The sequence below is a fragment of the Gobio gobio genome, assembly GCF_949357685.1.
Source record: "Gobio gobio genome assembly, chromosome: 19".
NCBI classification, from domain to species: Eukaryota; Metazoa; Chordata; class Actinopteri; order Cypriniformes; family Gobionidae; genus Gobio; species Gobio gobio.
The window spans coordinates 23,320,447-23,346,797 of NC_137112.1; the positions used below are offsets into that span (position 1 = coordinate 23,320,447).

Genomic DNA, 26,351 nt, shown 5'->3' on the forward strand with positions numbered 1-26,351 from the left:
GCTTCTTGGCTGCTGCTCCCAAGTCCGCTCCGCTCCAGAAAATGGTTGTGTAAACAGATGGTCTGTAAGACAGGTTGCCGTTGCTACCATCGGATAGTTCTGGTGGGATATCATCAAGTATCTGAGGCCTTTTTTAACCGAAGAGTGTCAGCGTTATATATGGAGGTGTTTGTTAAAAAGTAAACCGAACATACGGGCTCTTCAGAGCAAGCTTGGCTAATTTGTTAGCTTACCACTATTAGCAGACGTGCTGTGTGTGACATTCCACTTTTCTCGGCTTTTACACTCAGCTACACAGTCTGGTGCAAACTTCACCCCCAAACCCGAGTAAATATGATTAATTTGGCTGGTGTGAGTTAGCAAGTTTAGCTACTTTGGTTCGGGTGACAGTGGATGCAGGAGGCCTGAGACAATTTTAGGACAAATTGATCATAAAACACATTTTAACAGCCTGACATGCTCTTTGTTCTTCATGGTATATAAGCTACATGATCTGCATGTGTGTAAAGGCTCTGAAGCTTTAGTAGTTTGTTAGATCGTTAGGTTATGATGACATTGTAGGAGTAGAAGCAGCCTTGCCCACCAACATCATTAAAAAGTCTCAATCTTTTGGGGAGTTGTGTGGTGATATCTGAGTGCCAGTCCAGTTTTGGTGATCCAGGACCATCATCAGTGTGTGCTGATGTTGTGTGGCTGGCCTGCTCAACTGGATCTGCGCAAATTGCTGTCTGCCTGACCTCAGTTGGTCTTTCTCCTTATCAAGTTACTGAACAACGACCACCATGTCCGACAACCAGGGCAATCTGAACAACAACAACGTCCCACTGAACAACAACAATAACGGTGGGCCGAACCGGATCCGAAACCCGGCGATGAATCAGAACCCACTGATCAACGTGAGAGACAGACTCTTCCACGCCTTGTTCTTTAAGATGGCAGTCACATATGCCAGACTCTTCCCACCATCCTTCAGACGAATATTCGAGTTCTTGGTCTTGTTAAAGGTGAGATTTGACATTTTTAATGTGTTTTGGATCATTTCCAGGAGGCCTAAACACACTCAGGTTGATGTTTTTTTGAATGCTTATCTGTTCTCAGAACTTCTCACCTGTTAGGATGCAGAGCCAAGCTCACTAAACATCAGGGTGGATGCTGGTCATCTGCATCATATTTGGAAACTAGCCCATGACTTTAGGTCTTACCTGGCAACTACATATATCATTCCTATGTGCAATGTTCTTTGAAGTCGGCATTTAATCAAAATGGACACTCTTTAATTTCCAAATGCATGTTTCTGCACTGAATCATCCATGGACGTTATAACAAACTTAGTCATTTTTCATCAAATGTAGTTATTATTATAAACATAATCTCTGAAATGATTTCACAGGGACAGCCCACCTTTACCTTTTCGTTCTTGTTTCCTGTATTATTTGGAAATAACCCATTTTACTTTCATAATATGGCGTATTAAAGGGATGGGTAATTACTCACCCTAATGTCGTTCTAAATCCGTAAGACCTTCGTTCATCTTTGGAACACAAATTAAGATATTTTTTGATGAAATCAAGCTATTAAATTAACACCACGAAGTATCCACACGAGTCGTTTGGCTGTAGAACTAGGAAACTGCACTGTTTACACTGCATAAACAGTGGATTTCATACAGTAAAACAGTAATATTGTAAAATACTATTACAAAACAAATATATTGTGAATTATTATTGAAATTTAAAATAACTGAATATATTTTAAAATGTAATGTATTCCTGTGATGTCAAAGATGAATTTTCAGCAGCCATTACTCCAGTCTTTGTGATCCTTCAGAAATCATTCTAAAAAGCCTATATGGTGCTCAAGAAACATTTATTCTTATCAATGTTGAAACAGTTGTGCTGATTAATATTTATAATTAAATAGAAAGTTCAAAAGAAATGCTTTTTAATTTTTTTTTAAATTTATAACATGTGTGTAATGCATCCTTGCTGAATAAAACTAGTAATTTCTTTAAAAAAAATACTTTAAAAATGTGTGACCCCAAACTTTCCAAATAGTGTAATAAATGCATATAAATAAAATGTAAAAATAGTTTTAGCTTCACAAAATGTTTAATATCCATTGACAAGGCTGTCATCAGACTTTGGAACTGACACAAGGTGCCACAACGAGGTTAGTTGGCCAAGCCATTTTATCAGCCAAAGCCGTTAATCTTAAAACAGACAGATATTTTATGATTAATAAGTCTGAACGGTAGAGCAACTCATTTCAAATGAAAGCTTTCTATCTGATCATCAAACATTACAAATCTTACCGATCAATTTTTTTTAACTGCAGTATATTTATGTATGCCATGTTTACTCAAAATGTACTGAAATATTTGGGAACCGTAAATGCGCATTATCTATTGACAAAGCAGTTGGTAGATTCTGGATCTGAGCTAACCCACTATTGCTGTAAACTTGCAGCCACAATTAGGCAAATTTTGCCCTTAGCATGAGACATATCTATGATGAAATTATTTAAATGATCTAAATTTCAGTTTAACTGAAGTTCTAGCCTAATCAGAACTTTGACTTGTGAATTAAAAAAGTTTTTTTTTATTTTTTATATCGTATGCCATCCATGTTATGGAAGTGCCATGTTTAATGCATTTTTTGTTGCCTAAACTTTGGTTTGTGTGAGCATATTTTTGTTTTTATTGATTTGAATTTTGTCATTTGATTTTCAGGCATTGTTTATGCTCTTCATCCTGGCCTACATCCACATTGCCTTCTCACGCTCTCCAATCAACTGCCTGGAGCATGTGCGGGAGAAATGGCCCCGCGATGGCATCCTGCGCGTGGAGATCCAGCGCAACTCCAGCCGTGCACCCATCTTTCTTCAGTTCTACGAGACGGAGGGAATACAGGGCCTTGTGAAGGAATCGGAGGAGGATGGAAGTGAAACCAGACAGCCAATGGTGCCGGCAGACCCTGAAGAGGAGGAAGAGATGACCATGGAGATGTTTGACAACAGCACAGTACGGGTGAGTTTATTACACAGTAGCAGGAAAACAAGGATTGAGTGATCATTCTCATTGTTCCAAACTAATTTAGGTTTTCTATAAAACACAGAGAGGAAGAGCCTTGCAGCTCTTTTCTATACTATAAAATAGTTAATTCATGTGAAAATAATAGAATATAGCATGCAGTATATGCTCAACAATGAAATAACATTTTCTAATTTAATTCAATATTTATGTTAAAGGGTTAGTTCACCCAAAAATGCAAATTCTGTCATCAATTACTCACCATTTCATTCCAAACACGTGAGAGCTTCGTTCATCTTCATAACAGAAATTAAGATATTTTTGATGAAATCTGAGAGCTCTCAGGCCCCTCCATAGACAGCTATTTAATTAACACTTTCAAGGCCCAGAAAGGTAGCAACAACATTGTTAAAATCGTCCATGTGGCTCCAGTGGTTCAACCTTAATTTTATGAAGTGACGAGAATACTTTTTGTGCACAAAAAAACAAACAAAAATAACGACCTTATCCTACAATTTCGTGTAGTCTGTGTCAGACTCTTATGGCCATTTCACACTGCAAATGTGAGCAGTGAGTGAGTTTCATGTCAGCGTAACTACATCATGACTGCAGCTGCGTGAGAGTATTCACACTGGAAGCGTTTGTACAGCGTCACAGCAGTGGCTCCAACGCTACATATAATGCTCACTTATATCATATAAGTGAGTATTTCATTATAAAGACAACTAGCATATATTTGTTTTTAGAAGTTGGTCATTTATAAACTTGACAGTGCAGCGCTTCCAGAATGCCAGCTTGCCATTGGCTGACGCTGTTCACATGAGCACCATGACACATACACATGAGTCGTTCTGCCGCAGAACTAGGAAGCGCTGCACAGTTTACACTACGTCCACAGCGTAAGAGTCTGACACAGGCTAGAAGAAATTGTTGAATAAAATATATATATATATATATATATATTTTTTTTTTGCACAAAGTATTCTTGTCACTTCATAAAATTAAGGTTGAAACACTGGAGTCACGTAGACGATTTTAACAATGTCTTTACTACCTTTCTGGGCCTTGAAAATGTTAAAGGGGGAGTATAATGCTATTTCATGCATTTAGAGTTTTTTACACTGTTAAAGACTTGGATTCTCATGCTAAACATGGCCAAAGTTTCAAAAAATAAGTTGGACATTTGATGGAGTATTTCTGTGGTAAAAATACTCCTTCCGGTTTCTCACAAGTTTTGGAAAGTTTTTTCGAGTATGGGCCTACGTGACATCAACAAGGGCAGAATTTCCTTGTACGGGCACTTCTCCTGGAAGGGGCGCGTGCACACGTCAACCAGAGCGAGAGACCAAAAGCACGCCCATCTACACGCTTTTGCTCGCTGAACAGGTCACAGGACTTCACAAAATCAACAATGTCACCAAAGAAGTGTGTTTTTGGTTGTCAGGGCAAGACAACCCCGTTCAGCTTCCCAAAGAACCTGGCGTTAAGGGAACAGTGGATGGACTTTTTTTTTTTTTCGGAGCAGGAGTTGCACAAGTGTTTTTGTTTGTTCCCTGCATTTCGGCGATGATTGTTTTATAAACAAGGCCCAGTTCAACTCAGTTCAAGTTCAGATTTGCAGATCGTCTAATGCTGAAAGATATAGCGGTTCCGACGATAAAGGTTCACGGTCATGTGTTGGAAGCAGGCGGTCAGTTCTGCTTCAAATGTCTGTGTTGTTGCTATCGGCGCGCAAGTGCACATGCATATAAGCTTGTTAATTTATCAATGGAGCATGCGATGTGCACTTCCAAAGAAAACTGTGCACTTTTATGGACTTCAAAAACAGAGCAACATTCACTGCCATTATTAAGCTTGGAAGAGCCAGGACATTTTTTAAAATAGCTGTTGTGTGTTCGTCTGAAAGAAGAATGTCATATACACCTAGGAAGGCTTGAGGGTGAGTAAATCATGGCCTAATTTTCATTTTTGGGTGAACTAACCCTTTAAAAGACAAATAATAAACTTTAGTGAAGATGCAACACTGGCCTGATTGTGCAAGTGACAATTCCGTCAACTGTCCCGACTCCCGAAATGCGAGAGTCTGGTATTGCCGCCTTGACACTTGCTTGTGCAACCCATTTTGAGAGAGAGTGAGAAGACGCAGCACCACTGAATCACTCACACCGTTTGTGAAATCGCATCTCACAGAAAGTTTTAAAATGACTGATTTGATCTTATCTGTGTGGATTAATTTACTCATAAAGCCTACATGATAAAGTGAATGATTGTTTGCTGGAATTTCCCAGATTATAAGCGCGAGACATGCGGGAATTATTAAAATTATGCGCAATGCCTTTAATCCCTCACCGAAATTTGAGCCCTGTATATAAATTGTATATGTGTGTGTGTGTGTGTGTGTGTGTTAACTACACAATTTCAGTCTGGTCCTGAATGTCTTGATGGTCAGTAATGATAGAATAGTATTTTTTTTTTTGTGAATCATTCCTTTAAAAAGGCCACCCTTTTCCAGATCTTTGACAGCACGCTCTCTCTCTCTTGTTCTCTCTCTCTCGTGCAGTTTGAGCTGGACATCGAGCCGCGGTTGAATCCGTCGATGAGCGGCGGTGTTCCTGGCTCCAGCCTGAATGAATCCCAGGATCTGTCCTTCAGCCAGGCCCCCTCTAAAGGTATGCAGCCGCTGAGGGAGACTGTCTCCGAGATTGAGATGCTAACTCGAGCAGGTAAACATCTCAAATACGCCCCACCTCGTAGCCATCTGGTCCTTCTCTTCCTCCTGTGTGAATTCATTCCCTCTCCTCCCTTCATCCAGTGCAGCCCTCCTCGCTTTCCCTGGTCAGATTTCCTTTCTGTTCCCACATTCCTTAATTACCTTATCCTTTTCTAAGGCCACATGTGCTGCGTCACACACCATGGACTGTAGTAATATATAATATATGAGTGTCCCTAATACTGTAATTTGTTACAGTTTAGATCCAGATTCACACTGTTTCCTTGTCTGACTATCACCAGACCAAGCTCAATTTAAGATTGAACATTGGTCTCGGGTAGCCTGCTTAAAACCAGACCATTCTCAGTAGTAACTGAGTTATGATCTGGCAAAGCTTCATAGACAAATCATTTCCAAAGGGGCGTCACCAACGGGCGTCGCTCAAATGCCTCTAGGCGCAATTGGATAGACCTAAAACCAATCAGAGCGATGAGGGAGATGACGTATGCAGAGCGACGGAGAAACAAGTGCGTTCTTGTCTGTACTTGTGTTCTCAAATAGGAAATGTCCCCGGTTTCCATTTCAGAAATCTGGTCACCTTACCTAAACCACACATTAATATTTAATATATTATTTTTTTAAATGTAAACGAAAAGAGGCAGGGTGTTGTATACTTCGTTTTATTATAGATATATAAGATAATCAATGTAGGCCTAGCTATTTGTTGCCTGAACCACATTCGTGTGGCTATTATGTTAAAGATTTTAATTTTTTATGAAATGAGGTAGTGGTGTTTTATGACATATTTCGTATGCAAACTTCTGACTTGCGTCCGTGACTTACCAAGTTTGACTCCGGAGAACGAACTCCCGAGGACGGGAGGACACTAGTCCGCCTACAATGCTTACAGTATCACTCAGTATATATTTGTATATGTAGTGCAGGCAATGCATATTATCTTCAATGCATGTTTATAACAAAACGAAATATAAAAAAACCCAGCCTCTTTTCGTTTACATTAAAAAAAACACACACATAATATAGGCATAATATAGGCTATGATTATCACTGTAATAAATTAAATATGACATAAAACACAACCCAGTCTCTTTTTGTTAAAGCTACACTGTGTGATATTTTCCCCCATCTAGTGGTGAACTGGTATATGACCATCCAGTGAATTTTAGTTTCTGTTCTGTTCAATTCCGATTTCGTTTTAACTCCTACGGTGGCCGATTTAGTCCAAGATTAATATGGCTTCCAGTTCGACCTCGTCCACATTCGACACGGTGCCTGTGGGATATTCTGTGCGCAGTGGGATGGTTGGAACTCAACTGGCCTAATTATTCGGCTAGAAAGAACTGCAGCTAATCCAGAGTGAACTTTGATGATAGTAATGTTTATTCAGTCATCCAATTGCAAGGCATAAACAGGTTTGCATGGATATGTACATAAATGTGGTTTCTGTGAGAGAACAAATTAGGATGGTAAATATACATGATAATGACATGACAGAATATACACAGTTAAGAACTGTATAACTATACGTATAAGTTACATTTGTATAATGTAACCGTAAACCAGAGCTTATTGTACCATATATAGGCGCTAAATGCAGCTGCATTAAAAGGAGCGGAGCTGCCGCTGCTAACAAGCGGTGTCCGGTTACAAAAGTGTGTGCGCAGGTTTAGCTCTGTATAACAAGTGTTAATATGCCGATCAGACCTGATACATATTTCCATCAACATACATTATAAGCAAATATTTTCTATAAACGAATAAACATTGTTAATAACTGAATGATTATTCAAATAGGTGAGCATTACGCTATTGTATGTTGACACAAAAATACTTCTGAGGTGACATCAACTGAATTACGCGATGACACACTCTGAAACACATCCACAATGACAATAACTATTATTACTTACGGAGTTATTAACGCACAGAAATACCACACAAGGAAAAACAGACTTTTGAGGAATAAACAAGCCAGGAAAACTTCGTATAACTCTGTTACTGGAGCTGCTGAGATGAAAACTCTGCACATGCACCAGACAAGTCTGAACAAGTTGACGCGCACAGTAAAACCGGTTAAAACGCGAAAGGCGAAGCTTGAATTTACGGGTATGTCCCTCTTTGGCTAATGTACTTTCAAGATGGAGGGGCAACATGGCGACCACCGTTAGATCCCATTACCTTATGTATTTTCAATGGCATATTATAAACTTACGAGAATACTTTATTACTTGAAAGAAGTAAATATACATTAATGAGCACATATATTTTTGAAAGTACTAAGTGTTTTTAGCTAAGAATAGACTAAAAAAGTTACACAGTGTAGCTTTAAATGTAAGTTTATGTGATCATCAATAGCAATTATAAAAGTAAGTAAAAGATATAAGAAGCTATACAATAAATAAAGTAATTCAGTCAAAGTCAGCGCTAGGAGACTACAACGGTAAAGTTTAATAGCTTAAAAATATAAAGTTATGAAACTTCACTTTGCCCTCAGACAAAACGATCTGTCTGGGAACAAATTATAGATTAATGAGAGCAAAGATCAGCCGTTAGATCTACACAAGACGAGACAAATCATATCTTATGTTTAACCACTACAGAGACATCAGAGCCCGCGGCAGAAGGACTGGCCGAGGAAAGGCGCCTCTCGGTGGGGTTGAGCGATTGAGTGCCGCTGAACCACTGGAGCTCACAACTCCGAAAACGGCAGATCAAATTTTAAAAAAGGCGCTCTCTTTATAAATAAACCACAGATTTGATCTTTAAACAACTACATTCTCGCCTGAAAAGGACTTAAAACTATATTTTGTAAAACATTAACACTACCAGAGGGCTCTCGCTAAGACTCATTCGTTTAGCCACCAAAGGGCCAAGCTGGTATCAGACTTTTCCCGAATCCAGTTGGTAAGACAGCGATAACATCTTTTTTTAGATATGAAGGCTTCGAGTGTTGTTCTTTGCTCGGGTTTTAACAAAAAGGAAAAGTTTAAATCGCTTAAAACAGACACGATAGCTGCGCTGTCATCATCGTGTAAAGCCCGCCCCAACGTTTCTAATTGGTGCCGCGATTTCTAGGGATTAGAAATGGGTTTGAATGGGCTCTTTGCCAGACTACTTGCAGAGTAGGGATGTGACGGTGAGGAAATTTTCCCACCGGTTAATTGATGTGTGACAACACCGGTAATACCGGTATCACCGGCGGAGGCTTTTAAATCACTAATTCTATCTAACCGAAAGTAACATGCACACGACCGCTCTGAACTGAAAACGCGCCAGTGTTGCGTATTCACAAACCGTGAATGACAGCTCGTCTGTAAGTGCGCGCTCTGTGAGGCCATGGGTGCGTCTCAATCAGTTCCCTAGTTCAGTAGTCAGGGCACTGATCAAGCATTGATCAGTCTATGATTGAGATGCACGCCATGAATGAATAACAGTTCGTCCGTAAAGCCTCGTTTATACTCGGCACGCCCGCACGAGCGCGAGGGTGCGCGCGGCAAAAATAAATGCGCGCAGTCAGCGTAGCGGAGGCTCGCACTGCGGAGCCAGGCGAAAGTAAACAATGCGCTCTCTGTGCGGCCGTGCACATTTAACTTTCGGTTTTGAATTAGCGGCAAGTCGGCTGCGGGTTGCTTGAATTATGGGTTCATTAGTCTATTATTTTTAATGAAGAACACAACAACAAAACAAATGACAAACTCCCTTAAATAGGCGCTTTTACGTTTCGCTTTGAAACCAAATCTTCCGCGATCATCTCAGTCAGCTCCTCACTCTTAAATCTGATGAATGACTCCTGCCGCTGCCGAGACTCACGGTCGGATCCTGCTTTATTAAGCAGATACGTTCAGTTTTTATTTGTATTGTCTGTTCTCTAACTGAACTAAATTATTTTATTACTATAAAAAAATCAAAAAGACGGTGGACGGTGGCCGGTGCCACGGTGGGCAAGTGATGTAACCGGTGTTGAGTCTGGACACCTGTAACACCGGCAACACCGACTATCGTAGCAAGCCTATTGCAGAGCAAATCTAAATTTGCCGGAAGTTGTCTGGGTTTTCCCAGGCTAGGTCTGGGGAGTCTGCTCTGTATTTTCTACTGCACAAGAGGCGTGATCAACTAGCATAATTTCAAATGAAATTGTATGCAATTGGATAGTTCTTCAACCAATGAGACCACAAGAGGCGTGATCAACGGGCAACGACCCATCACTTCTCTATCCGTCATCGTATTAAACCCTGCCAATAGCGCGCCAGGTGGATAAGCCAGTCTGTGATTGGTTCCCGCAAAAGTGTAACAGAAGCAGTAGAAATTAATGTACAGGTTTCCAGACTGAGCTACAGGGCGAAATCAAATCGCCGGCAGATCAGGCTGGGTTTACCCAGTCTAACGGTTTCCTTTTGAATTTCTAGATTTAAATTATTAAATTAATTATTTTAAATGTGTAAGATGAGCAAGGTATAATTTGCAAGTAGGGCTGGGCGATATGGCTAAAAAATTATCATGATAAAATTGTTCATATCAGTCAATATCGATAATTATCACAATAAATGTAAAATGTTTATTTCTTTCAAGTTTAAAGGGATAGTTCACCCAAAAATGAAAATTAGCCCATCATTTACTCACCCCCAAGTCATCCTAGGTGTAAATCACATTCTTCTTTCAGACGAATAAAATCTGAGTATTATTACAAAAGTCCAGGCTAATCCAAGCATTAGAATTTGATTCATAGTTGCTCTGTTTTTGAAGTCCATAAAAAGTGCATCTGTCCGTCCAATAACGTGCTCCACGCGGCTCTGGGGTGTTAATAAAGGCCTTCTGAAGCGAATCGATGCATTTGTGTAAGAAAAATATTCATATTTAAAACTTTATCAAGTAAACTTTCGGCTCACTGTCTTCCGTGGAAAAGTGTTGAATGTTGAAAGTGAAACTCAAGATGCGTACGTGACGTCATGATGCGCGTACCTGGTCGCGTTAGTCTTTCGATCGGCAGGGGAACTTTCAACAATTTTTCCATATATTGAACAGGGAAGGCTGTCGGCCGAAAGTTTACTTGATAAAGTTTTAAATATGGATATTTTTCTTACACAAACGCATCGATTCGCTTCAGAAGGCCTTTATTAACACCCCAGAGCCGCGTGGAGCATGTTATTTGATGGGCAGATGCACTTTTTATGGACTTAAAAAGCAGAGCAACTATGAATCCAATGCTAATGCTTGGATTAGCCTGGACTTTTGTAATATAACTCCGATTTTATTTGTCTGAAAGAAGAATGTCATATACACCTAGGATGACTTGAGGGTGAGTAAATTATGGGCTAATTTAAATTTTGGGTGAACTATCCCTATAAAGGCAGATTTTTCCTCCTGAGTGAAAGTCGTAGAAATCAGACAGTTAATTGTGGTTAATTTTAATAAAAGTAGAGTCCCAACTCAAATAGTCAGAATATTTAAATGTTGCCCTATAAAAATTAGGTTGTTACAATTTTTACAGATGTTAACATTTTTATTAATGAAAATAAATGTACTTATGCAGCCCAACTCAAGCTACTGCTACAGTCAACTCAAACTACTATCAAATGTGCTTAACATCTAATTATGAATATTGATACGTACCATCAAAGTCAGACAAGACAAACCTGTTTCAGAATTTGAAACCATACCACCTGTTAGGACATGCAGAAACTAAGAAATAAACTTTTCTATTAAGATACTTATTTTGTTAAGGAAAAAAGACTGAAAAGCATTTAGTTCAGTTTACTAATGCATATTTTGATGTTGAAAAATCTATAATCATTATAAATGTTTTGAATATTCTACCTCAGATTTTTTTTAATGTTCACCGGTTCAAGTGTTTGTCATGTTCTGACAATAAAGAGTGTATTTTCCAGACTATAAGTCACACTGTTTTTCATAGTTTGGCTGGTCCTGTGACTTATAGTCAGGTGCGACTTGTATATCAAAATTAATTCATACTGACTGACAAGAGAAAACATTTACGTCTACAGCCACGAGAGGGCGCTCTATGCTGCTCCTCTAGCCTACCCCTGTAAAAATTAACAGAAAACTGAAAAACTGTTTACTGAAATATTAACTTAAAGACAACTGAGAGACTGAACACAAACAAAATGCCCCAAAAAGAAAATCCTATTCTGCAGATTACAAACTGCAGGTAGTAAAATATGCAGCCGAAAACGGTAATCGAGCAGCAGAAAGAAAGTTTGGAGTGAGTGAGAAACTTGTGAGGGACTGGCGAAAAGCAGAGGTTACTTTAACTGTAGTGAAGAAAAAAAAAATGAAAGCTAATCGCGGACTGAAAGCAAGATGGCCAGAGCTGGATGAATGAGTCCACAGATGGGTGCTTGAACAACGCTCTGCCTGGAGAGGCTTGTCAACAGTGCAGTTATGTCTCCACACCCTGGTAGTTGCCAAGGAGATGAATATAGATGACCTTGCCGGCGGGCCTTCTTGGTGTTACCGCTTCATGCAATGTAACGGCCTCTCTATGCGACTTATAGTCCAGTAGGACTTATATGTTTTTTTTCCTCTTCATGACGTATTTTTTGACTGATGCAACTTGTACTCCGGAGCGACTTATAGTCCGGAAAATACGGTAGTTTAAAACCATTGGTTATCCATAGTACCATACATTTAGATCATAACCATAGGTAAAACCACACACCTCACTACCATGGTAAAATGTAACTATATGGTATTTGTTATGAAAAACATTAGCCTAAATACATTTAATATAAATACAAATGCTGTAGCCAAATAACAAAAAAATGCTGTAATTATATTCTGTTACTCATTTAATACATTTCTAATAATATAGTAAAATTCAATATGAAAACCCCACAATTCTGAAACAATACTGTGGTGCAGTTAGTGTTACTACAGTAAATCCATGGTAAATGACTGATTTGTAGATGTCAATGTCTTGAACTGTATCGTTCATGGCACAGCGTTTCTGGTGTTTGTCAGTGCTGTTGAGAATGTCAGCGCCGTTTCATCTGGTTTTAAACTGTTTAAATTACCAAGACGTTTATGTTCTGTGCTGAATTCATGTGCTTCTCACGTGATCTCACGCAACTACTGAACAGCACTGTGACCAAGACTGATCAGTGAGTAAACGCATTTGCTCTAGAAAGCTCACGCTTCGCTGCCATTTGAGCTGAGCTGAACTTTTGTTTATTTTATCAAGGAAAATTGTTGCGTTTTAATTATCGTAATCATTTTATCACCCAGCACTATTTGCAAGGATGATAGACCTTCAAATTAAAGCCCGAAAAGGAAGGAAGTTAAAATAAAAGGTAGATTTTTAAAAAAAGGACATTTAACAAGCATTTTTATTTGACCTATTAAATTATTTTTTATAACCACAAAAGATTGATGACAATATAATAAATCAGTGTATTTTTATTTTAATATAGAAACTTTATAACATTCTACCATTGGTATGAAGTGACAGATTTTTAGATTAATGGTAGAATTTCTGAATTCAGTGAAATGTTGTCAGCATTTATCAGTGTTTGTTTTTGTGCAGTGTGGCCCCAAGAAGAGTATATTGTCGAATATTCTCTGGAATATGGTTTCCTTCGGCTGTCCCAGGCCACACGGCAGCGACTCAACATCCCTGTTATGGTGGTGACCCTGGGTGAGTACATCACCCACTCCAGGACATCAACAGAAAACCTGCCCAAACCCACAATGCTCTTTTCCCACAAAATAGTATATTCTTAGGAATGTTCACCCAAAAAATTGAATTGTAATTGTTTACTGACCTTCATGCTGTTTCACTCACTTATGACTTTGCTTTGTTTAATGAACAGATCCAAATTGAAGTTGTATGGCCTTTTTTTCCCTGTCACTTTCAAGGGATGGTCCACCCAAAAATGAAATATCTGTCATCAGTTACTCACCCTCATGTTCCAAACTTATATGACTTACTTTCTTTTGCGGAACATAAAAGAAGATATTTTGAAGAATGTTGGTAACCAAACTGTTTCGGTTTCAATTGACTTCCATTGTGTGGACAAAAAATACAGTGGAAGTCAATGGGAATTGAGCATTCTTCCTTTGTGTTCCGCATTAGAAAGTAAGCCATACAGGCTTGGAACAACATGAGGGTAAGGAAATTATGACCACATTGTAATTTTTTTATTTGACTATCCCTTTAACACCCCCAGTGCTCATTTCATAATGAAAAGGGTTGCAGGATATTCTTCAGAATCTCACTTTTATGTTTCATGGAAATGTCATGTCAAGTTTTGAATGATATGAGAGAGAGTAAAAAAAAAATACCATTACAATTAAATTTTTTGGTGAACTTGGCTAATAAGACAAACATAAAGACAATGAGACTGAAACACCTGGTTTTAGACCAAAATAATTTATTAGTATGTGTAGGGCCTCCTTTTGCGGCCAATACAGCATCAGTTCATCTTGGGAATGACATACAAGTGCTTCACAGTGGCCACAGGGATTTTGAGCCATTCCTCTTTCAGAACTGTTACCATGTCACTGTGATGCTGGTGGAGGAAAACATTTTCTGACTTGCTCAGCCCATTGCAGCCCAAACCATCACTGATCCACCCCTGTGCTTCACTCTGGGCAGCAACAGTCCAGGTGTTAAAGGATTAGTTCACCCAAAAATGAAAATTCTGTCATTAATTACTTACCCGTAAGACCTTCGTTCATCAAATTAAGATATTTTTGTTGAAATCTGAGAGCTCTCTGATCCCTCCATAGACAGTAGGGCTGGACCAGAATATTCTAATATTCTTTCGATGGGTTGGTATTCGATTTTCAAATTTGTGATTTGGATATTCGTTGTTGTTTTTTTTCCGTGAACACCTGGCATCCCGCTCAAAACGGCTCTCATTCCGCGCTTGCATATAAAACTATGTATTTTGTATTTAACACTATAAAATACAAAACTTTTTTTCAATTATCTTATAGCCAAGCCATCTTTAATAGCTTCGTAATACTTAATAAATATATTTGCTTCTTCTTAGTGTTCCCTGCAGCAGAGCGCACAACTGCACAAGCTTATATGGCAGAATCCATGTCTGAGCTTGCATTTTGGGTTAAACTGCGTTCGTTTGACATTGTGGAAAATAGAATAATAGAATCAAAATGTATTATCCTTTTTACACGTTAGGGATGTGACGGTGAAAAATTTTTCCCTCACCGTTTCCCTTATTGCTGTGCTTGTGCGCTGAGCGGCTGAACGCATGCAGCCGTGCGCCGTTTACTTTCGGTTTGCCAATTCAGGGGCGGGTTGCTTGAATTGTGGGTTCATTAGCTATTATTCTTAATGAAAAACATAGCAACAAAACAGTACAATGACAAACTCCCTAAAATAGTTTTTTTTTTACCTTTCTTGGACCTTGAAAGTGTTAATTAAATAGCTGTCTACGGAGGGGTCAGAGAGCTCTCGGATTCCATCAAAAATATCTTAATTTGTGTTCCGAAAATGAATGAAGGTCTTATGGGTTTGGAACGACATGAGGGTGAGTAATTAATGACAGAATTTTAATTTTTGGGTGAACTAACCCTTTAAACCTCTTTGGGGCTTCTCCACACCGTAAACCCCATGTTATGTGCCAAGCCAACATTACCCTGGATACCATAGCTTTCGATACACCATAAAGCTATCCTAGTCACAGATGAGCCAGCAAGACTCGCACCAATAATTATGTCTCCCATTATGTTGCAATATTTTGTGTACAGCTGTGCTATTGCTCTGCTTCTTCCATTCAACCTTCAAACCCTGCACTTACTGATGGAATGTAAATAAGTGAAGATTGGCCACCAGGCTGCTGGCTTAAAGGAATAGTTCACCCTAAAATGAAAAATCTGTCATCATTTACTCTCCCTCAACTTGTTAAAAACCTGTATGGGTTTCTTTCTTCTGCTGAACACAAAGGAAGATATTTTAAAAAATGTCGGGAACCAAACAGTTGATGGTCCCCCGTTTACTTTTTTATTGTATTTTATTCCTACTATGGAAATCAATAGGGACCATCAACTGTCTGGTTACAGACATTCTTTAAAAAATATTTTTTGTTCAGCAGAGGAAAGAAACCCATACAGGTTTAGAACAAGTTGAGAGAGAGTAAATGATGACATAATTTGTATTTTAGTGTGAACTATTCCTTTAACACTATATTGCCAGGTGTTTGTTTAATTGTCCAACCCCTGTATTCCATACCTTTTAAAATCAATAAATAATAAACGCATAAAGTATCAGTTAGTACTGCTGTGTGTTAACCAGAATCTCTCGCTGTCTATCTGCAGACCCCATGAAGGATCAGTGCTTTGGAGATGGTTTCAGTCGCTTCCTCTTGGACGAATGCCTGGGTTATGACGATATCCTGATGTCCAGTGTGAAGGCTTTAGCAGAGAATGAGGAAAACAAAGGTAAATAGAAGTTCTCTCTCAAAAACAGTTTTATTTTGATAGTGGCATAACTATGACATGAGAATGTGATTTGCTTGTTTTTAGGGTTCTTGAGAAACGTGGTCTCTGGAGAACACTACCGTTTTGTCAGTATGTGGATGGCTCGTACCTCCTACCTGGCAGCCTTTGTAATCATGGTTATCTTTGTGAGTACTTTTACTCTACTGCCTCTGCCCTACAGAGTGCCTGTTAATGATTGGATTGTAGGTGTGATGTCATCACATTAGTTCAGGTTGAGCATTTAGGTAATTGTTCCACAATTGATTAATTCCCATGACTTTTTGTAAGTAGAAAATTAGGTGAAATTTTAGCAGTTACTTTTTTCCCCTTGCAATTACAATGAATGTTCACGAAAATATGCTAAAAAGTGGCCCATGTGCTATATTCTGAATATTTTGTTATTTGATTGCTTTAGGTTAGAAACTGACTGAATTAGAAGTAATTTACTAGTAATCTTCCCCACCAGCGAGGTGTTAAAGTGTTAGTTCACTGAAAAAATGTACATTTATCCCATAAAAGCCGTTAAGCAATCCTATGTGTATATGAATTTTTTCTTTCAGCCAAACATGGAGTTGTTTTAAAAAAATATCCTGGCTCTTCCAAGCTTTATAATGGGAGTTATATATATTTTTTTATATAACTCTTTTTTTGTGTTTGGCTGAAAGAAGAAAGTCTTATACACCTAGGATGGCTTGAGGGTGCGTAAATTATGGGATCATTTTCAATTTTGGGTGATCTAACCTTTTAACAGTTGTGAAAGTATGATTCATTCACAAACTTGCAGTAAATAACCAAAATGTTAGTCTTTTTCATTAAACTCACATGATCATATAACTTCAGAAAACTCAGCATGTGTTGCACAAGTCACATGGACAATATTCAACATGAAATGTTTTTAAGGGGTTTATTATTTTGTATTTTTTTGGAGCTTGATTCACTTTCATAATATTAAAGTGATATTTTTCCAAATAGGAAAGTCCATTTCCATTTTGGGTTAACTACTCTTTTGAGTCACTTGGACCATGGAGAGATGAGTTTTAAAAATTGTAATGCGACACTGAATCAAATGGAAAAAGTATTTTTTCTCTCTTTCAGACTCTGTCCGTTTCCATGCTGCTGCGGTACTCACACCACCAGATTTTTGTATTTATAGGTAGGCTTCCATCAGCCTCTCAGATCTATGATCATATTCCAAGATCAAGTTCATAACTCTGTAAAAAGCCAACATTTTAAAAATTTCCTCTGTCTCAGTGGACCTTCTCCAGATGTTGGAGATGAATATGACCATTGCCTTCCCAGCTGCCCCTCTTCTCACTGTCATCCTGGCTCTTGTGGGTAGGTAGAGATCACTGCTGGGGTTTTGGAAATATGTTCCCATATCTGTTTGTGTATTCTATCAACTTGATGCCTGATCTGTTGATTTATTGACTCCATATCGAATGACAATTTCTTATTAAAACATTTTATGAATGTTGTTGAATGCAAATGCCTCTTTTTGATCCTGTCTGCAGGGATGGAGGCCATCATGTCAGAGTTTTTCAATGACACAACCACTGCCTTCTACATCATCCTCATTGTTTGGTTGGCGGACCAATATGATGCCATCTGCTGTCACACCAATACAAGCAAGCGCCACTGGCTTAGGTATGTTACCGCATCAGCACAGGTAAATGCCAATGGCTCAGACTATTTTGCAGTTTTACATTCATTTAGCATTTACATGCATTTGGCAGCGACTTGTATTGAATGGAAGATATACATTTTATCAGTTCATGCATTCCCTGGGAATCGAACCTTGGCAATGCCAGCACCATTCTCTACTGTTAGAGCTAAGGAAAGTTTTTACAGAAGTTTTACAGCTTGATTAGTTTCATGCAGACTTAAATTACTCAAATTTCATTTTACTTTTGTCAAATGTATGTTGTTGTTGTTTTTTTTGTTTTTTTTCTGGACTCCAATTTAATGGTTGAATTAAATGTAATCAAATGCATGTTTAATTGAAATCATAACTTTAACAATTTATTAAAAGTTAAACAAAAACAATTGTAGGGCCCTATGAAGTTCAGTTTTATTTTTTCCTCTTTACTTTTTTCCCCCAGTTTTAATGGTTTAATTCAATTTTAATAATCAAAAAGCATGTCTAATCAATTGAATTGAATTCCACTTAAAAGGTTTTTTTTTTTTTTTTTTTTTTTTTTTTACAATAATAGGGCCCTATGAAATGTTTAGGTTTTTTTTGTGCTGTTTTATTTTATTTTTGGATTTATGATTTAATACAAATGAGGTTTTTTTGTCAAATTAAGGCATAACAAATAAAAAAAAAAGATTAAATAAATTTATGTAATCAAATGAAATACCTATTTGGCAAACAAAATGCTGCACAACAATGGTTTACTGTTAAAATTAAGACATGGAAGGAAAATGGTGTGATTTTATTCCTTAAAGTTTTAAGAATTGTATTATTATTATAATTACTTACATTAGGTACATTCTACTGCATAATAGCAATATACATTCCATATTATGCAAGTAATATATTGTTAGGATTTCAGAACAATACACATTCAGATTTTAGTTTTTAAAAGTGTTTGTTTTATTTCTCATATCTTTTTATATAACTGGTATCCATCTCAGACAGGTTTGTTAAATAGTTTGCCAGGTTTTCTTGGGTAAATGGAAAACCTACTTTAAAAGGTTATTCCACATTATTAAAGGAACACGCCAACCTTTTGGGACTTTAGCTTATTCACCGTATCCCCCAGAGTTAGATATATCCATACAAACCATTCTCATATCCGTGCGTGCCATAACTCTTTCTGACACACCCACTGCTACCCTAGCTTGGTCAAGTCAAGTCAACTTTATTTATATAGCGCTTTTAACAATGCAGATTGTTTCAAAGCAGCTTTACAGTGTTAAACAGAAAAATAATGCAGCATAATTTTATTCAGCCGTCTAGCCATTCTGGAGAAAACGGTAATGTCATCAGTTCATTTCAATTATCATACAGTGACAGTGTGGGCTTTAGATCAGTAATTTAGTTTATATGGTTAATTTAGTTTAATAATTTGATTTATTTCGATATTTAGTTGAAAATTTTAGAAAAATTAGCACAAAGACTGGAGGTAAACGACTCCATCTAGTCTACTGCTCAATAAGTGACAAAATAACGCCAACATTTTCCTATTTACATGTTGTTATGTGTATAGTTACATCGTGTACTAAGACCGACGGAAAATGAAAAGTTGCGATTTTCTAGACCGATATGGCTAGGAACTATACTCTCATTCCTGCGTAATGATCAAGGAACTTTGCTGTCATACCATGGTTGCAGCGGCGCAATGATATTACGCAGCGCCTGAAAATAGTCCCCAGCACGCTCTCTGTGCAAGCAGGTTGTCACGTTGGTTATGTTGACGGAAGTTAGCCTATTTTCAGGCGCTGTGTAATATCATTGCGCCACCGCACCCATGGTGGTACGGCACAAAGTTCCTTGATCATTACGCAGGAAGTCCAAATCACCATTTAATTAAGTTTACAGCCTTACTTATTTATTCATCCAAAATTTGTCAATTCCATTTCATGTTATACAGTAAATTTCATTTTTGTGACTGGATTATGCGATTCTGTCTGCATTTTCAGCATCACAGAAATCATAGGGCCCTAGAAAACACAGATATTTGGAAATTAAGCCGCCTTTCCACCATCTCCAACATTCATGTACGCTCCATGCTCCACAAAGCTACCGTACTACTATCCATTGGAAATGAAGATCTTTTTTGGTCTGTTGCTTGTTGTTTATTGGAAACGGCGACTGTAGTTTGGCTCTACTCGGATCAGCTTATTAAAAATTGAACTGAAGTGGTGTATATTATCTCTGTTTCAAAACTTGGTGAGCTGCGTACCAAGACAGCATCATAGGTATGCAGCTGATAAGTAGGCCAAGTTAGGTTTTTTTGTTTCACAAAATTATCTGAATGGTTCTTTGGCAAATCAGTCTAAATAAGAATGATTTTTTAAAATCCTTGTCCAGTAGTCATAGAAGAGTCAAAGAGAGTGGGACCAAATGCTTTATGCTTGAAGTATCATGTTGTTAACTTATCAAGCGGATAGAGGTTAGAGGATAAACAGAGGATAGAGGATAAACAGAGGTTTCTGAGCACTATTATTCATATCGCACATTTAAGCTAAACATTTAAAAACCTCATCTAAAGTATCTCTTGTGTTGTTTTTCAGATTTTTTTATCTGTATCACTTTGCCTTCTATGCGTATCATTACCGCTTCAACGGCCAATACAGCAGCTTGGCTCTGGTCACTTCCTGGCTCTTCATTCAGGTATCTTATTTCAGATTTTTTTTATGTAATTGGGAAATCTGTGGATTTGAATGACAACCCTCTACATACACTTTGGAAACATAATCGCCATTGGCTAGTACATTTTTTTAGTGTACTCGCCAGACTGATATACTGTTTTAATTATATTAGTGCTGTCAAATCGATTAATCGCAATTAACCGCATCCAAAATAAAAGTTAGTGTTTACATAATGTGTGTGTGTACTGTGTATAATTATGTGTATATAAATACACACGCACGCATGTATATAATACATTATTTTATTTTTATATATAAAATATGTATATATAATATAAATTATATAAATATTTCTTAAATATACATTGGGGAGAACAAGTACTGTAATTTGTATCATAGGTACACTTCAACTGTGAGTGAAAGAATCTAAAACAAAAATCCAGAAAATCACATTGTATGATTTTTAAGTAATTCATTTGCATTTTATTGCATGACATAAGTATTTGATCCATCAGAAAAGCAGAACTTAATATTTGGTACAGAAACCTTTGTTTGCAGTTACAGAGATCATACGTTTCCTGTAGTTCTTGACCAGGTTTGCACACACTGCAGCAGGGATTTTGGCCCACTCCTCCATACAGACCTTCTCCAGATCCTTCAGGTTTCGGGGCTGTCGCTGGACAATACGGACTTTCAGCTCCCTCCAAAGATTTTCTATTGGGTTCAGGTCTAGAGACTGGCTAGGCCACTCCAGGACCTTAAGATGCTTCTTACGGAGCCACTCCTTAGTTGCCCTGGCTCTGTGTTTTGGGTCGTTGTCATGCTGGAAGACCCAGCCACGACCCATCTTCAATGCTCTTACTGAGGGAAGGAGGTTGTTGGCCAAGATCTCACGATACATGGCCCCATCCATCCTCCCCTAAATACGGTGCAGTTGTCCGGTCCTCTTTGCAGAAAAGCATCCCCTAAGAATGATGTTTCCACTTCCATGCTTCACAGTTGGGATGGTGTTCTTGGGGTTGTACTCATCCTCCTTCTTCCTCCAAACACGGCGAGTGGAGTTTAGACCAAAAAGCTCTATTTTTGTCTCATCAGACCACATGACCTTCTCCCATTCCTCCTCTAGATCATCCAGATGGTCATTGGCAAACTTCAGACGGGCCTGGACATGCGCAGGCTTGAGCAGGGGGACCTTGTGTGCGCGGCAGGATTTTAATCCATGACGGCGTTGTGTGTTACTAATGGTTTTCTTTGAGACTGTGGTCCCAGCTCTCTTCAAGTCATTGACCAGGTCCTGCCGTGTAGTTCTGGGCTGATCCTCACCTTCCTCATGATCATTGATGCCCCACGAGGTGAGATGGTGCCCCAGACCGAAGGAGATTGACCGTCATCTTGAACTTCTCCCATTTTCTAATAATTGCGCCAACAGTTGTTGCCTTCTCACCAAGCTGCTTGCCTATTGTCCTGTGGCCCATCCCAGCCTTGTGCAGGTCTTAGAGGTCTTCACGTGTCCAAAAATTCGTACCCGAACCCGAAGAGACCCGCAATGTGCTAAACGGAACCGACCCGGACCCGTCTATTATTTCAAAAACTGGACCCGAACCCCTGCAGATCCGAGAAATGCCAAAAATGTAGTACCCGGAACCAACCCGTCTATTATTTAAAAGCTGGAACCGAACCCGGCGGGAAGGCACAGACCCGACTGGACCCGATTGTGACATATTCCACAATAAACTGATATTAACAAGTCAATAAACAAGTTGCGAAAAATATAACTTTTTGTTTTACCTATAGCCGTCATCTCCTTTCCTTGTAGCCTAACGTTTCTTGATTGTGATGCATTACATCCTTGCCAAAAAGTAAAATCCATGTTATTTCCTCTCTCGTTATTCCAAACATGCTTAATTCACTCATAATTTCAGCTTTAAAAGTCCACTTTATGTCACGGTGACGGATGACAAATGCGTATTTTGCAGATTTGCATTTCACTGTTAACTTGCATAATAACTTTGACTGTTTGCCTTTTTGAACTATAATAATGATTGCTCGTTCGGTGGCTGCTGACGTCAGCATTAGTTATTTGCTATCATCTCTGTGAGCCGAGTCTGTTCACCAAAACTTTAAGATTAAACAAGACGGCGTCACACGTAATACACTTGACAGCACTTACTCTCTCATGTTTGTCCACAATATGTATGAAGGATGCCCAGACACAAGAGGTGCCCGTGGGTTTAACTTCTTTTATATTCGTTGTTTTTTAGCTTTTTTCGCACATCACTCATGAAGGTAGAGAGTAGAGAGCGAGAGAGAAAGAAAGAAAGAAAGAACTCGTGTTTTTTCTTTCTTTTTTTAAACCTTATTTCCCGGCTCACACTTTTCTTATCCTAATTTTACAAATTGCAAGTTACAAAAAACACACAAGCATTGCTGACTGACTCTGATCACGGGCAGGTGTTCTCCAAGTCCAGATCGACTTGGGGATTACACACATATGTTAAACAGACCGGGACGGGTCTCGGGGGCTCCGTGAAGACCTCTAGCAGGTCTACAATTTTATCCCTGATGTCATTACACAGCTCTCTGGTCTTGGCCATTGTAGAGAGGTTGGAGTCTGTTTGATTGAGTGTGTGGACAGGTGTCTTTTATACAGGTAATTTTATTAAAAATATAATGTGATTTTTGTCTCACAGTTGAAGTGTACCTATGATAAAAATTACAAACCTCTACATGCTTTGTAAGTAGGAAAACCTGCAATATCGGCAGTGTATCAAATACTTGCTCTCCCCACTCTGTGTCTGTGTGTTCAAATATACATAATTATTATTAATTGAATTGAATTGAGGACTGGTGGTGGTCTATTGTTGGTCATTTAGTGTTTCTGTAAAAAAAATTAATAGATAATAGTTAATTATTAATAAGATAATAATACTACTACTAATTCTACTCTAATAACAATATACAATGCACTAAGGATTGATGAGCAGCTGGGTTCATGAATATTAATCATGTTGTCTGTGTTCGCTCGAACTGATTTGCTGAAATCAAAACAGTGAAGGTAATAGATGAGCACCACACCAGCCAATGAGATTGCCGTTTGCGCATTAGTTCCGCCTACTAACGGAGAAACCAGCATATCTTCTGCTTGTTCTTAAGCTGAATAATTCCAAATGAACTGTTTTGAATTGTTTTACAGGAAAATACAACAAAGAATTTGGTTTACATGTAGCGTGTCGATTCTGTTCAGCGAGTGAAAATATATTTATGCTAAACTTATTCTTAGCCTCCAACACACACTGGCGTGTAAAATCTAAGCATTTATTAGCCAATGGCTAATGATAGATATTATTTAGTCGCCCAGAGTGAAGATTTACTTGCATTGTAGAGGGTTGAATGGATTTGTTTGTAGCTCATGGGCTTTTTCGTTTTCGTCTTCCACAGCACTCGATGATCTATTTTTTCCACCACTATGAGCTGCCAGCCATCCTGCAACAGATCCGGATCCAGGAGATGCTGCTTCAGAACCAGCAGGTGGGCCAAGGAAACCAGACTGCATTGCAAGACAATCTTAACAACAACACTAGCAATGCTGCGCCCACCGGCCAGGCTGACGCAGCCGCTAATGCGAACGTTAACGGCCAGGACCGACAAGCCGCTCAGGACCAACCTCAGCTTGAAACCCTCAACGGATTGGTGGTAAATCCCGGTCTGCCCGTCGACCCATCCAGTTCCGATCTCGACTGGATGGCTGAGATCGCCATTGGCCCAGACGTTCTGTCCATTACACACCTGAGCGACTCACTTTTGGAGCCGGGAGGGATCCAGCAGCCAATGTCATCCAGCGCAGGTGTAACCGAGCTGCACAGTCTTAGCACAGCAGGAGAGAACCAAGATGGAAACATTAGCGCAGCCAACGCTCCTGCGGTTGACATGAAGGGCCGGGGTTGCGCTCAGGGTCTGGGGCCCCCTGGTGGTGGAGGTGGGCAGATGGAATCTGAAACGAATCCCACTTCCTCCCCAATGACCTCACACACAGACTGCAGAGTAGCAGAAATGGGCAAGGGTGCCACAGACTGGGACGACAAGGCAAAGAACAAAAGCGAGAGCTCGGACTCCCATTCCGCCCCGGCTTGAGTTGCACACTCGGTCACCCCCATTCGGAACAAATGAATCCACGCTCTACAGTCGCCACCCCTCACTGTAAATTAATCCAGAAGGCATCAAGAGGAGAAGCTGTGATGGCGCTTTATGTAATTACATCCTGGAAACCTCTGAAGTGAACATGGAGGGCAGAAGCAGACTTCCGCCATCTAGTCATATTCTTAAGAGTAAATATGCATTGAATTGTCAAAATGATGCCATGTGTGAGGGTGTGATCATTTAGAGACTTCACCCCCTCCCTCCCTCCCTTTTAGATGATTGGAGCTTTTAATATTGGGAGTATTCAGTTTGAAATGTGATGTATCGCTCAATTATGGTACGTATTGTGGCTCCGGATTATGGAGCTACTGGTATCACCTGGCCGCATGAGCGGCAATCTTACTTTAAATCCAAATACACATCACACTTGCACATCTTGTGCGAGAATTGTTTTGGCTCTCTTTCCATTCCTCTAATGATAACATTAACTCTGCCTACTTGCAGCAGTGAAAATTCATTTAGAATGATGTTTTGGTCCCTACTACTTTCGTTCACTACAGCAAGCCACCAAAATGTTCCTTACGTGATTTGAAATCTAGCTCACGACTTTCAGGTATGGTATTATCATATGTATGGAGCCTGCCAGTCAAAGAAGTGGACAGGTGACGACAGAGAATCCTTATACTCAGAATAAGTCCTCCTTCCACATGATCCTCTTTGAAAACTGTCATGGGGTCATTTCTGTGTTTTCTAATCCTCATCGAGAGACATTTGTTCTTGTGGTTAGTTTAGGCGGACGTGTTTGTCTTTTGCACGAACTCATCAGAGCCTTTGGGTTTTTTTCAAGTCAAGTCTGGCTTTGAGAGCGAGGGTGTATAGATTATTGCCTTATGCTTCTAAAACCGAACATTAACCGTGTATGTCCTTCTTTGGGAAGTACATTGGGGTCAAGAGCCTTACCAGAGGCTTCAAAGCCAGAAGAGAAAAAAAGTAATGGGCCATGAAAACGGAAGCAAGAGTGAACATGTCGTTACTTTTAACAGATATTACTTAGAATCATACGTAAGCAGTGAATGTCAGACTGTTAAATTCACAGCATTGCGGCCCTTCAGCTAAACTCACTGATCCAGAACTCCATTGTCTTTTCATATTCTGCTTTTATAGAGGTTTCTCCATGTGTTTGACTTGGGAAGATCGGTGGCTGTCCAGTGACAGGACAAGTTTGTTGATCTACATGACCATGTGTAAAAACTTTACTAAAAGTAAGAGAACAAATAAAGGAATCTCTTGTGTGTTGTGACAGGACTGTGGATGGGGGAAGGTCATTTAAAGGCTATGCAACAATATGGCAGGCTTCCAGGCTCTGGATTTTTTTATTTTTTATTATTATTATTCAAACTGTGCAATATTTTGTGAGGCTCAGATCCATAAAGGATTCCAGGTCTGAAAGAGTGATTTGTGGTTTTATGATCAGTTCCTCGTTATTATTATATATTTTTCCTGTGCCTATTTGCCATTGTCAGAGGAAGCGGATGATTGTAGTGTTTAGATTGGGTAGGATGTCTAGACAGAAACTGGAAGGAGAAAAAAAACTCAGTTCTGTGAAACTCGATTCCATGTCATTCAAATGTATTTAACTGTAATGTTTAAAAAACTGCATAAAGAGATGAAATTAATTTCCAT

At 38.9% G+C, this 26,351-nt stretch overlaps 1 protein-coding gene across 2 annotated transcripts; it reads left to right on the top strand.

Moving 5' to 3' along the window:
• On the top strand, positions 1-26,351 carry tmem259 (transmembrane protein 259). 2 transcript variants are annotated; one of them, XM_079845068.1, is made up of 11 exons: positions 1-1,004; positions 2,729-3,025; positions 5,589-5,751; positions 13,300-13,410; positions 16,056-16,178; positions 16,263-16,363; positions 17,313-17,370; positions 17,469-17,552; positions 17,729-17,861; positions 20,454-20,553; positions 23,970-26,351. In XM_079845068.1, exons 1-11 carry the CDS (start codon positions 783-785, stop codon positions 24,660-24,662), a joined length of 2,085 nt encoding a protein of 694 aa, XP_079701194.1. In that variant the 5' UTR covers positions 1-782; the 3' UTR covers positions 24,663-26,351. The 2 variants fall into 2 exon arrangements, with proteins under 2 accessions (XP_079701194.1, XP_079701195.1); XM_079845069.1 differs by having other exon boundaries at positions 18-1,004; positions 5,589-5,697.